The 14,469-nt window shown below is 48.0% G+C and overlaps 1 protein-coding gene across 2 annotated transcripts in view; it reads left to right on the top strand.

The window, feature by feature from the left end:
• Positions 1-1,335: 1,335 nt before the first annotated feature.
• The window catches only part of LOC110495376 (protocadherin-17), a 160,965-nt gene continuing 147,831 nt past the window's right edge, over positions 1,336-14,469 (top strand). The window contains exons 1-2 of one of the 2 annotated variants that reach the window (XM_036951466.1): positions 1,336-2,063; positions 2,913-5,552. In XM_036951466.1, coding sequence (XP_036807361.1) covers positions 3,273-5,552 — 2,280 coding nt within the window. In that variant the 5' untranslated portion in view covers positions 1,336-2,063; positions 2,913-3,272. Of the gene's footprint in view, positions 2,064-2,912; positions 5,772-14,469 lie in introns of both variants that reach the window. The other variant, XM_036951465.1, reaches the window with a different exon arrangement.

Raw genomic sequence — 14,469 nt, 5'->3', positions numbered from 1 at the left:
CACACAAACACTCACTAAACACACACAAACACTAAACACACACTAAACAAACACACACACCCTAAACACACAAACACCCACTAAACACACAAACACTCACTAAACACACACACACACTGAAAACACACACACACACTAAACACACCCACACACTAAACACACACATGCATACTAAACACACACACACAAACTAAACACACACACACCCACCCACTAAACACACACACAAACACTAAACACACACACACACACACCAAACACGCACTAAACAAACACACACAAACACTAAACACACACATACATACTAAACACACACACACAAACTAAACACACACCCACCCACCCACTAAACACACACACAAACACTAAACACACACACACACCAAACACGCACTAAACAAACACACACTCACAGCATATTGGACATGGTTGAGAAACAACCCCCCCCCCCCAAAACAAAACCACTGTGTAAATGTGTAGACTTCATCCCAGCAGACTGTGAACGATGCCGTCTGGGCAGAAGGAGGCATTATTCAACAGTAATAACCCGAGGTATTCATGAGGCGAGGTGAAGTATGTTTATAGTTTATATAGTCCTGATCCGTTAGAAACAGCCTGGGCCTACTGCCTCGCCCTGTACGGACACACGCTGGGTTCATACACAGTTCTATCTGCGGTCGAGGTTATTACCGGGGCATCAAGCAGACATAAAAGTTTCATTTTTTTTTAACTAGTTCTTCTGAATAACATAAATATATGCATGTGAGAGAACACACACACACACAGCATAAACGCGACCATAATCAATCAGTCACGTCTGAGCTCCATTTCCTACATATCAAATCATTATATCAAACACCATCTGTCCTTGTACTGAAAGAGATGATCGAACAACTACATGATGTTATCATAGGACACACACACACACACAACCCACAAGTTAAACTTGTTCTCGGAAAAAAATGGTAGGCTATGTTAATACATAAATAGGCTCTAAGATATGAACTAACACCACGTGGCGAAAAACGGAACGATCCGTCTAGCTCAAATAGGCAACCAAATATAGTCCTAAACAGCTGCTAGGTAGATAGGTTCAAATCAAAACCGTGTCTGTTTTTGAATTTTTGAAAATGGAAAGCAGAGGAACCGAAGGACTATCCATTCTGTTCGTGTCGGTTGCGCCTAGGGACCACCTACCAATCTGTATTCTGTCAACTGGTTTTTAAATCCCTCCCTTGTTACGGACACGGTGAACTCCTATAGGCCGAGAGTCGTACCCACCTCTTCAAATCTATTGGTTAGCGTTGCATCGGTAGGAATGTTTAACGCACCATGAGTTGAGCAGAGTTTAGTCCGAGAGAAGCGGTGCAACGGGAATGAACAGACCCGCACGAGTAACATAATAATCCAACCGTCAGTTTTCTTTATAAACAGTTTTTTTTTTTTTTAATGACAAGGACAATTTACAGGCTACCTACGTTTACAGACAATATGACAATCAACTGTGGAACGTTTTGAATAGGACTGTTATTATTGAGACATTGACCATAACCCACCGCTGTCTGTCTGTCTTTTAAACCGGAGAGTGAGAACCGACAAGAACGTGCCGCTATACGGGAACGTGTAACCCGGGCATCAGTGCAGCTCACCGGACCGGTAAACACGTCTCTAATAACCACCGTGGATCTATATTTTCCATTTGGAATCTTCACAGCTCTTCTCTCAGAAACATTCTCCTCGAAGGATCCGGTGACTCACCGCGAAGGGGAAGGCAAGCCTCTGCATTCTAATCAGCCGCACCGGGAGAACGGAGAGGAGAACGGAACGAGCTCATTGACATTACAGTCATACTTTTTTTGTGGAGCACTTCTACTTCGGTAGCTGCACCCGCACCACTCGTAGCGCTGCTAGTCTGTCTGCGTCGGTCGGAGCTGGTTGCTGGCTTCATTCTCACCACCCGGAGAAGGAATAGCAGGGTGACAGACCAAGCGAGGGGATTGGGTTTTAACATAAACCAAAACCAGGGATTATTGGCTATTTTGTATTTAACCTGATACCTTTCGGTAAGTGGATGTGTTTTACCCGTACTCTGGTCTACTGTCGTAGCGCAGGTGTTTCCTATAGGATTGATATTCTCACCAGGCAGGCTATAAGGCGTTTCAAACGGATAACGGGAGTTTTTACCAAACCTCTCCTGTCTCTCGGTGTTGATGCAACAGCTTCTGAGACGCCACGAGCCTCGCCAGCCCAGAAGAGCTGGAACGGAATAAATAGGAGGCTTGATTCTAGTCTTGTTTTGTGTCTCGCTAGTTATGATTTCCCTTTGGATCGTTTTAAATAGGCGGATTATGCTAATTTGGTAATGCGTGTAAGAGGCTCATTTTAACGCGTTCCTATTCATAAGGGTTACTCAAATCGGGCGGCTATATAGCTATTGATTTAGATATGGCTATACATTCGTCTGTTTCTTTAGTTATAAACTGCCGAATGTGTCACAGGGAAAAAATGACATATTTATTCATACTTATGACCGTTGTCATCTACATCCTAATAACCAATTTGAATATCCTACTGAAGCGCATGTGTCAGATTTCCTACAACACACGGATAGTTTATAGATTACATATCCATACGATCCAAAGGACAACAACACAAAGCAGTATTGTGTATCATTAGCACTGCGCCTCCCCGACGCTTCTCAAGGTTACCTAATTGACAGGCTATCCCCATCCATTGTGGCAATGATTTACGCATTAGTTGTGCGTTTCATGTTGAAGGACTCAGTCACTGCATATTCACCCATAGCTAAGGATATAATTATCAAGTCGAGACGGTTCATTATGTCTAGTATATTGATATATAAATACACTTTATTAACATAGAATACTATTCACCCCCCTTTTGTGTTTCAGGTAAGAGAGCGACAGAGAGAGCAACGGGAACGCATAACGGCTATTCTATCCGGTTGGAGACAGACCGGGTTACGATTATTCCTGAGATGAGCCCTAGGCGTTCAACTGAATTTAAATTAGGTGTCCACGAGCACCATCGTTTTCTATAAGGGAAAGGAGAGCGAGAGAGAGAGAGAGAGAGAGAAAAAGGGAAATTTAAATCGGTGCTCTAGAATGACTTCTACATTCCACGATGAACGGAACTGTGTGTTTGATCCTGAATGGTAGAAATCACCCATTTTGTGTTGGAGAAATCAACAGGTCGGAGTCGGAGGCGTAAAAAACAAAATCGCTCGAAATTAAAAAACCTCTCACCGAAGGATGTATCTTTCCATTTTATTTTTCCTTCTCCTTTGGGCTCAAGCCCTGGCTTTGAAAAACTTGAATTATTCCGTTAACGAAGAACAAGGACCGGGGACGGTTATAGGCAACATCGCTAAAGATGCTAAACTCGGTCTCGGGCAAGGAGGACAAGGGAAAAAATCAAACTTCAGAGTTCTGGAGAATTCAGCACCGCATCTCATCGATGTGGACCCTGAGAGCGGGCTGCTCTATACCAAGCAGCGCATCGACAGGGAAACACTGTGTCGGCGGAACCCCAAATGTCAGCTCTCCATGGAGGTATTTGCTAACGACAAAGAGATCTGCATGATTAAGGTAGATATAGTCGACATCAACGACAACTCGCCCACGTTCCCTTCCGATCAGATTGATATTGACATTTCTGAGAACGCTGCCCCGGGCACCCGCTTCCCGCTTACTAGCGCTCATGACCCGGACGCTGGGGAGAACGGGCTAAAAACCTACCAGATCACACGAGACGACTACAATCTGTTTTCTCTGGATGTAAAATCCCGCGGGGACGGAACTAAATTTCCCGAGTTAGTTATTCAACGGCCGTTAGACCGGGAGGAACGTAACCATCACACCCTCATCCTAACCGCTACGGACGGCGGGGAGTATCCCAGATCAGGAACCATGCAGATTAATGTAAAAGTTATTGACTCTAACGATAACAGCCCTGTGTTTGAACAGCCCTCTTATGTTGTAGAAATCCCAGAAAACTCCCCACCTGGGAAAGTATTGATAGATTTAAATGCCACAGACCCAGACGAGGGTTCCAATGGTCAGGTGGTGTATTCATTCAGCGGCTACGCCCCGGATAGAATCAGAGAACTCTTCTCTATAGATTCTAGAACGGGAGTCATAAAAATCCAAGGAGAGATTGACTACGAGGAGAACCCTATTATAGAAATAGATGTTCAGGCTAAGGATTTAGGCCCTAACCCCATCCCAGGCCACTGTAAAGTAACTGTGAATGTGATCGACAGGAATGACAACTGGCCCTCCATAGGGTTTGTGTCTGTGAGGCAGGGGGCCATTAGCGAGGCAGCCCCACCAGGCACGGTCATCGCCCTGGTCAGAGTCACGGATAAAGACTCTGGGAGGAACGGGAAGCTCCAGTGTAGAGTCCTGGGGAACGTTCCGTTTAAACTAGAGGAGAACTACGACAACTTCTACACCGTGGTGACGGACAGGCCTCTGGACAGAGAACAGCAGGACGAGTACAACGTCACCATCGTCGCCAAGGACAACGGCACGCCGCCCCTTAACTCCACCAAGTCGTTCACGGTGAAGATTCTCGACGAGAACGATAACGTTCCGCGTTTCACCAAAGCTGTGTATCTGCTCCAGGTGCCGGAGAACAACATCCCCGGGGAGTATCTGGGTTCCGTCCTCGCTCTAGACCCGGACCTGGGCCAGAACGGAACCGTGTTCTACTCCATCCTCAACTCCAACGTGAGCGGAGGAGACGTCAACACCTTTGTGAACGTGAACGCGGCCAACGGGGCAATCTACGCCGTGAGGTCATTCAACTACGAACAAATCAAATTCTTTGATTTTAAGGTCTTGGCGAAGGATGCTGGGTCTCCTCACCTGGAGAGCAACACCACGGTCAGGGTCAGCGTCTTAGACGTTAACGACAATATCCCCGTCATCGTTCTCCCGCTGCTCCTGAACGACACGGCGGAGATCCACGTGCCACGGAACGTCGGCGTAGGTTACGTCGTCACCACGGTGAGGGCGGTCGACAACGATTACGGCGAGAGCGGGCGGTTGACCTACGAGATCTCCGACGGTAACGAGGAGCATCTGTTCGAGATGGACCCGGTGACGGGCGAGGTACGGACCGCCCACCCCTTCTGGGAGGACGTCAGCCCCACGGTGGAGCTGATCATCAGGGTGATGGACCACGGGAAGCCCACCCTCACCACCGCCGCACGCCTCATCGTCAAGGCCTACAGCGGACCGCTGCCGGGCGGCGAGCCCCACATCAACGAAGAGCATCACAACTGGGACACCTCGCTGCCTCTCATCGTCACCTTATCCATCATCTCTATGATGCTGCTGGCTGCCATGGTAACCATCGCCGTGAAGTGCAAACGGGAGAACAAGGAGATCAGGACGTACAACTGCCGCATCGCGGAGTACTCTCACCCGCAGCTGGGCAAAGGCAAGAAGAAGAAGATCAACAAGAATGACATCATGCTAGTTCAGAGCGAGGTGGAGGAACGGGACGCCATGAACGTCATGAACGTGGTGAGCTCCCCGTCGCTCGCCACCTCCCCCATGTATTTCGATTACCAGACGCGGCTGCCGCTGAGCTCGCCCAGGTCGGAGGTCATGTACCTCAAGCCCACGGCCAACAACCTGTCGGTGCCCCAGGGACAGGGCCACGGCGTCGGCTGTCACACGTCCTTCACTGGCCCGGTGACTAACACCACAGATACCCCCAGTAGCAGGATGTCCATTATACAGGTAGGAACCAGAAACCATTCAACCAGGTTTTTATTGATTTATGTGAACCTTTGTTTGTTTAGGTGACCAGGGAAGTCACGTTAAGATTCAAATTCCCTTCTTGTTGGAATGGAAATTTGTGTTTGGCTTTACATGTGTCCGACACAGCAAACAGACAGAAAGCAGGACAGCATTCGATATATAAACGACAGCATTGTGATTATCCACCATATTCCTTCCTCCTACCCCTCATCCATCTCCTCTGCTTCAGATCTTTTCCCTCTCTACTTAATGGACTGATGTACTGGAGTGTAGGTATAGTGTAACACGAGTGAGAGAGAGATGGAGATGGAAATATGGAAAGAGAGAGGGAGAAGGAGAGAGAGAGGGAGAGTTGTAGATATGGAAAGAGAGAGAGAGAGGGACAGAGTGAGAGAGAAAGAGAGAGAGAGAGAGTTGGAGATATGGAAAGAGACTGAGAGAGAGAGTTGGAGATATGGAAAGAGACTGAGAGAGAGAGAGGGACAGAGTGAGAGAGAAAGAGAGAGAGAGAGAGTTGGAGATATGGAAAGAGACAGAGAGAGAGAGTTGGAGATATGGAAAGAGAGAGAGTTGGAGATATGGAAAGAGAGAGAGGGACAGAGTGAGAGAGAAAGAGAGAGAGAGAGGTGGGGTGCATGGCGACAGGCAGGTCATGCTGCACATCGTGGAGAGAGAGAGAGAGAGAGAGAGAGGGGGGGGACAGTGTGAGAGAGAGAGAGAGAGAGAGAGCGAGAGAGAGAGAGAGAGAGACAGAGAGAGAGACAGAGAGAGAGAGGGAGGGAGAGAGCGAGAGAGAGAGAGGGACAGACAGAGAGAGAGAGAGGAGCCGGTGACATCATGACACATTGATTCCGTGTAATATTTAGGAAGATGTATCATGTGTTGAAATCCAGACCTGTTCAACCAGACGTCACCCCACGGCCGTTTTATAACAGAATTACACTTTAATACATCTCTCTGTGACGGTGGAGAAATCCAATCGGTTACATTTTGTTGTTTTGTCGTTGTTTTGACAATATCGCAATGTTATTTCTTTGCATTGGTTGGCTGTGTCTTGTACCAAAAACTCCAGTATTTTTCCTTCATAGCTTCTAGTTCTCTATCTTCTTTTTTTAACGAGGGAGACCATTTGTTTCCTCGTCCTCTCTCTTGTCCCTCGGCAGCAGACATAATGGTGAGCGATATGTTTGGAACATCAAATCGCAGTTTCCAAATTTGAATACATGTAGAATAGTGAGAATCGCAATACGTATGGCATCGACACACAATATGTATGGCATCGACACAGTACGTATGGCATCGACACACAATACAATATGTATGGCATCGACACACAATATGTATGGCATCGACACAGTACGTATGGCATCGACACACAATACAATATGTATGGCATCGACACACAATATGTATGGCATCAACACACAATACAATACATATGGCATCGACACACAGTACAATACGTATGGCATCGACACACAGTACAATACGTATGGCATCGACACACAATACAATACGTATGGCATCGACACACAATACAATATGTATGGCATCGACACACAGTACAATATGTATGGCATCGACACACAATACAATACATATGGCATCGACACACAGTACAATACGTATGGCATCGACACACAATACAATACGTATGGCATCGACACACAATACAATATGTATGGCATCGACACACAGTACAATATGTATGGCATCGACACACAATATGTATGGCATCGACACACAATACAATACGTATGGCATCGACACACAATACAATATGAATGGCATCGACACAATACGTATGGCATCGACACACAGTACAATATGAATGGCATCGACACAATACATATGGCATCGACACACAGTACAATACGTATGGCATCGACACACAATACAATATGTATGGCATCGACACACAGTACAATACGTATGGCATCGACACACAATACAGTACGTATGGCATCGACACACAGTACAATACGTATGGCATCGACACACAATACAGTACGTATGGCATCGACACACAGTACAATATGAATGGCATCGACACAATACATATGGCATCGACACACAGTACAATACGTATGGCATCGACACACAGTACAATACATATGGCATCGACACACAGTACAATACATATGGCATCGACACACAATACAGTACGTATGGCATCGACACACAATACAGTACGTATGGCATCGACACACAGTACAATACGTATGGCATCGACACAGTACAATACGTATGGCATCGACACACAGTACAATACGTATGGCATCGACACACAGTACAATACGTATGGCATCGACACACAATACAATATGTATGGCATCGACACACAGGTATGGTGTTGATATTGTGTTGTGAGGTCCCTGGTAATTCCCATCCATAACATCTCGGAGGGAGGAAAGACAAACGGCTAGTATGTGATGGAAGTTATTATTGAGAGGGAATGTTTTAAACATGACAACATACCAGAGGTTCTCAACAACATACTGGTTATGAACCTGTTGACTGAGGGCCTACTCTATAGATACTGTATAGATACTCTATAGATACTCTATAGATACTCTGTAAATACTCTATAGATACTCTATAGATATTTCATTTATTTTTTTATATCACAAATCATGCTCCAATATTTATGGTTAAAATGTCATGGTGCAAAAATAATGTTCTCTAAAACAGCCTGTAATGAAAGGGCTCAACATTTTATTTTACTAGCAAAGTCAATGAACAAATTATTATTTACAATGATGGCCTGGGAACAGTGGGTTTAACTGCCTTGTTCAGGGGCAGTATGACAGATTTTTACCTTGTCAGCTCGGGGATTTGATCTAGCAAACTTTCGGTTACTGGCCCAACGCTCTAACCACTAGGCTACCTGCCTCCACTACACTCTAACCACTAGGCTACCTGCCTCCTCTACACTCTAACCACTAGGCTACCTGCCTCCTCTACACTCTAACCACTAGGCTACCTGCCTCCTCTACACTCTAACCACTAGGCTACCTGCCACCTCTACACTCTAACCACTAGGCTACCTGCCTCCTCTACACTCTAACCACTAGGCTACCTGCCTCCTCTACACTCTAACCACTAGGCTCCCTGCCACCTCTACACTCTAACCACTAGGCTACCTACCTCCTCTACACTCTAACCACTAGGCTACCTGCCTCCTCTACACTCTAACCACTAGGCTACCTGCCTCCTCTACACTCTAACCACTAGGCTACCTGCCTCCTCTACACTCTAACCACTAGGCTACCTGCCGCCTCTACACTCTAACCACTAGGCTACCTGCCTCCTCTACACTCTAACCACTAGGCTACCTGCCTCCTCTACACTCTAACCACTAGGCTACCTGCCTCCTCTACACTCTAACCACTAGGCTACCTGCCACCTCTACACTCTAACCACTAGGCTACCTGCCTCCTCTACACTCTAACCACTAGGCTACCTGCCTCCTCTACACTCTAACCACTAGGCTACCTGCCTCCTCTACACTCTAACCACTAGGTTACCTGCCTCCTCTACACTCTAACCACAAGGCTACCCTGCCGCCTCTACACTCTAACCACTAGGCTACCCTGCCTCCTCTACACTCTAACCTCTAGGCTACCTACCTCCTCTACACTCTAACCACTAGGCTACCTGCCTCCTCTACGCTCTAACCACTAGGCTACCTGCCTCCCCCCTCTAACCACTAGGCTACCTGCCTCCTCTACACTCTAACCACTAGGCTACCTGCCGCCTCTACACTCTAACCACTAGGCTACCCTGCCTCCTCTACACTCTAACCTCTAGGCTACCTACCTCCTCTACACTCTAACCACTAGGCTACCTGCCTCCTCTACGCTCTAACCACTAGGCTACCTGCCTCCCCCCTCTAACCACTAGGCTACCTGCCTCCTCTACACTCTAACCACTAGGCTACCTGCCTCCTCTACACTCTAACCACTAGGCTACCTGCCTCCTCTACACTCTAACCACTAGGCTACCTGCCACCTCTACACTCTAACCACTAGGCTACCTGCCTCCTCTACACTCTAACCACTAGGCTACCTGCCTCCTCTACGCTCTAACCACTAGGCTACCTGCCTCCCCCCTCTAACCACTAGGCTACCTGCCTCCTCTACACTCTAACCACTAGGCTACCTGCCTCCTCTACACTCTAACCACTAGGCTACCTGCCTCCTCTACACTCTAACCACTAGGCTACCTGCCACCTCTACACTCTAACCACTAGGCTACCTGCCTCCTCTACACTCTAACCACTAGGCTACCTGCCTCCTCTACGCTCTAACCACTAGGCTACCTGCCTCCCCCCTCTAACCACTAGGCTACCTGCCTCCTCTACACTCTAACCACTAGGCTACCTGCCTCCTCTACACTCTAACCACTAGGCTACCTGCCTCCTCTACACTCTAACCACTAGGCTACCTGCCTCCTCTACACTCTAACCACTAGGCTACCTGCCTCCTCTACACTCTAACCACTAGGCTACCTGCCTCCTCTACACTCTAACCACTAGGCTACCTGCCACCTCTACACTCTAACCACTAGGCTACCTGCCTCCTCTACACTCTAACCACTAGGCTACCTGCCTCCTCTACACTCTAACCACTAGGCTCCCTGCCACCTCTACACTCTAACCACTAGGCTACCTGCCTCCTCTACACTCTAACCACTAGGCTACCTGCCACCTCTACACTCTAACCACTAGGCTACCTGCCTCCTCTACACTCTAACCACTAGGCTAACTGCCTCCTCTACACTCTAACCACTAGGCTCCCTGCCACCTCTACACTCTAACCACTAGGCTACCTACCTCCTCTACACTCTAACCACTAGGCTACCTGCCTCCTCTACACTCTAACCACTAGGCTGGGAACAGTGGGTTTAACTGCCTTGTTCAGGGGCAGTATGACAGATTTTTACCTTGTCAGCTCGGGGATTTGATCTAGCAAACTTTCGGTTACTGGCCCAACGCTCTAACCACTAGGCTACCTGCCTCCACTACACTCTAACCACTAGGCTACCTGCCTCCACTACACTCTAACCACTAGGCTACCTGCCTCCTCTACACTCTAACCACTAGGCTACCTGCCTCCTCTACACTCTAACCACTAGGCTACCTGCCACCTCTACACTCTAACCACTAGGCTACCTGCCTCCTCTACACTCTAACCACTAGGCTACCTGCCTCCTCTACACTCTAACCACTAGGCTCCCTGCCACCTCTACACTCTAACCACTAGGCTACCTACCTCCTCTACACTCTAACCACTAGGCTACCTGCCTCCTCTACACTCTAACCACTAGGCTACCTGCCTCCTCTACACTCTAACCACTAGGCTACCTGCCTCCTCTACACTCTAACCACTAGGCTACCTGCCGCCTCTACACTCTAACCACTAGGCTACCTGCCTCCTCTACACTCTAACCACTAGGCTACCTGCCTCCTCTAAACTCTAACCACTAGGCTACCTGCCTCCTCTACACTCTAACCACTAGGCTACCTGCCACCTCTACACTCTAACCACTAGGCTACCTGCCTCCTCTACACTCTAACCACTAGGCTACCTGCCTCCTCTACACTCTAACCACTAGGCTACCTGCCTCCTCTACACTCTAACCACTAGGTTACCTGCCTCCTCTACACTCTAACCACAAGGCTACCCTGCCGCCTCTACACTCTAACCACTAGGCTACCCTGCCTCCTCTACACTCTAACCTCTAGGCTACCTACCTCCTCTACACTCTAACCACTAGGCTACCTGCCTCCTCTACGCTCTAACCACTAGGCTACCTGCCTCCCCCCTCTAACCACTAGGCTACCTGCCTCCTCTACACTCTAACCACTAGGCTACCTGCCTCCTCTACACTCTAACCACTAGGCTACCTGCCTCCTCTACACTCTAACCACTAGGCTACCTGCCACCTCTACACTCTAACCACTAGGCTACCTGCCTCCTCTACACTCTAACCACTAGGCTACCTGCCTCCTCTACGCTCTAACCACTAGGCTACCTGCCTCCCCCCTCTAACCACTAGGCTACCTGCCTCCTCTACACTCTAACCACTAGGCTACCTGCCTCCTCTACACTCTAACCACTAGGCTACCTGCCTCCTCTACACTCTAACCACTAGGCTACCTGCCACCTCTACACTCTAACCACTAGGCTACCTGCCTCCTCTACACTCTAACCACTAGGCTACCTGCCTCCTCTACGCTCTAACCACTAGGCTACCTGCCTCCCCCCTCTAACCACTAGGCTACCTGCCTCCTCTACACTCTAACCACTAGGCTACCTGCCTCCTCTACACTCTAACCACTAGGCTACCTGCCTCCTCTACACTCTAACCACTAGGCTACCTGCCTCCTCTACACTCTAACCACTAGACTACCTCCCTCCTCTACACTCTAACCACTAGGCTACCTGCCTCCTCTACACTCTAACCACTAGGCTACCTGCCTCCTCTACACTCTAACCACTAGGCTACCTGCCTTCCCTACACTCTAACCACTAGGCTACCTGCCTCCTCTACACTCTAACCACTAGGCTACCTGCCTCCCCCCTCTAACCACTAGGCTACCTGCCTCCTCTACACTCTAACCACTAGGCTACCTGCCTCCTCTACACTCTAACCACTAGGCTACCTGCCACCTCTACACTCTAACCACTAGGCTACCTGCCTCCTCTACACTCTAACCACTAGGCTACCTGCCTCCCCCCTCTAACCACTAGGCTACCTGCCTCCTCTACACTCTAACCACTAGGCTACCTGCCTCCTCTACACTCTAACCACTAGGCTACCTGCCTCCTCTACACTCTAACCACTAGGCTACCTGCCACCTCCACACTCTAACCACTAGGCTACCTGCCTCCTCTACACTCTAACCACTAGGCTACCTGCCTCCTCTACACTCTAACCACTAGGCTACCTGCCTCCTCTACACTCTAACCACTAGGCTACCTGCCACCTCTACACTCTAACCACTAGGCTACCTGCCTCCTCTACACTCTAACCACTAGGCTACCTGCCTCCTCTACACTCTAACCACTAGACTACCTGCCTCCTCTACACTCTAACCACTAGGCTACCTGCCACCTCTACACTCTAACCACTAGGCTACCTGCCTCCTCTACACTCTAACCACTAGGCTACCTGCCTCCTCTACACTCTAACCACTAGACTACCTGCCTCCTCTACACTCTAACCACTAGGCTACCTGCCTCCTCTACACTCTAACCACTAGGCTACCTGCCTCCTCTACACTCTAACCACTAGGCTACCTGCCTCCTCTACACTCTAACCACTAGGCTACCTGCCTCCTCTACACTCTAACCACTAGGCTACCTGCCTCCTCTACACTCTAACCACTAGGCTACCTGCCTCCTCTACACTCTAACCATTAGGCTACCTACCTCCTCTACACTCTAACCACTAGACTACCTGCCTCCTCTACACTCTAACCACTAGGCTACCTGCCTCCTCTACACTCTAACCACTAGGCTACCTGCCTCCTCTACACTCTAACCACTAGGCTACCTGCCTCCTCTACACTCTAACCACTAGGCTACCTGCCTCCTCTACACTCTAACCACTAGGCTACCTGCCTCCTCTACACTCTAACCATTAGGCTACCTACCCCCTCTACACTCTAACCACTAGACTACCTGCCACCTCTACACTCTAACCACTAGGCTACCTGCCTCCTCTACACTCTAACCACTAGGCTACCTGCCTCCCCCCTCTAACCACTAGGCTACCTACCTCCTCTACACTCTAACCACTAGGCTACCTACCTCCTCTACACTCTAACCACTAGGCTACCTGCCTCCTCTACACTCTAACCACTAGGCTACCTGCCTCCTCTACACTCTAACCACTAGGCTACCTGCCACCTCTACACTCTAACCACCAGGCTACCTGCCTCCTCTACACTCTAACCACTAGGCTACCTGCCTCCTCTACACTCTAACCACTAGGCTACCTGCCTCCTCTACACTCTAACCACTAGACTACCTGCCTCCTCTACACTCTAACCACTAGGCTACCTACCTCCTCTACACTCTAACCACTAGACTACCTGTCGACATCACGTCTATATTCTAACTTCCAGGGTTTTTAATGCATCCTGCTCGTTTTTGCCACATCCAGAGTGTGGTTATCTATCTGATAGGTTATTGGGTTCTAATTGATATATTATTGGGTTCTAATATATATATTATTGGGTTCTAATTGATATATTATTGGGTTCTAATAGATATATTATTGGGTTCTATCTGATAGATTATTGGGTTCTAATAGATATATTATTGGGTTCTAATTAATAGATTATTAGGTTCTAATTTACATATTATTGGGTTCTATCTGATATATTATTGGGTTCTGTCTGATAGATTATTGGGTTCTAATTGATAGATTATTGGGTTCTAACTAATAGATTATTGGGTTCTAACAGATAGATTATTGGGTTCTATCTGATAGATTATTGGGTTCTAATTTATGTTATTGGGTTCTATCTGATAGGTTATTGGGTTCTAACTGATATATTGTTGGGTTCTAATTTATATATTATTGGGTTCTATTTGATAGATAATTAGGGTTTAACTAATATATTATTGGGTTCTAACTGATATATTATTGTGTTCTAACAGATAGA

The sequence above is a fragment of the Oncorhynchus mykiss genome, chromosome 18, assembly GCF_013265735.2.
Source record: "Oncorhynchus mykiss isolate Arlee chromosome 18, USDA_OmykA_1.1, whole genome shotgun sequence".
Classification (NCBI taxonomy): Eukaryota; Metazoa; Chordata; class Actinopteri; order Salmoniformes; family Salmonidae; genus Oncorhynchus; species Oncorhynchus mykiss.
This window is presented reverse-complemented; position numbering and strand designations above follow the sequence as displayed.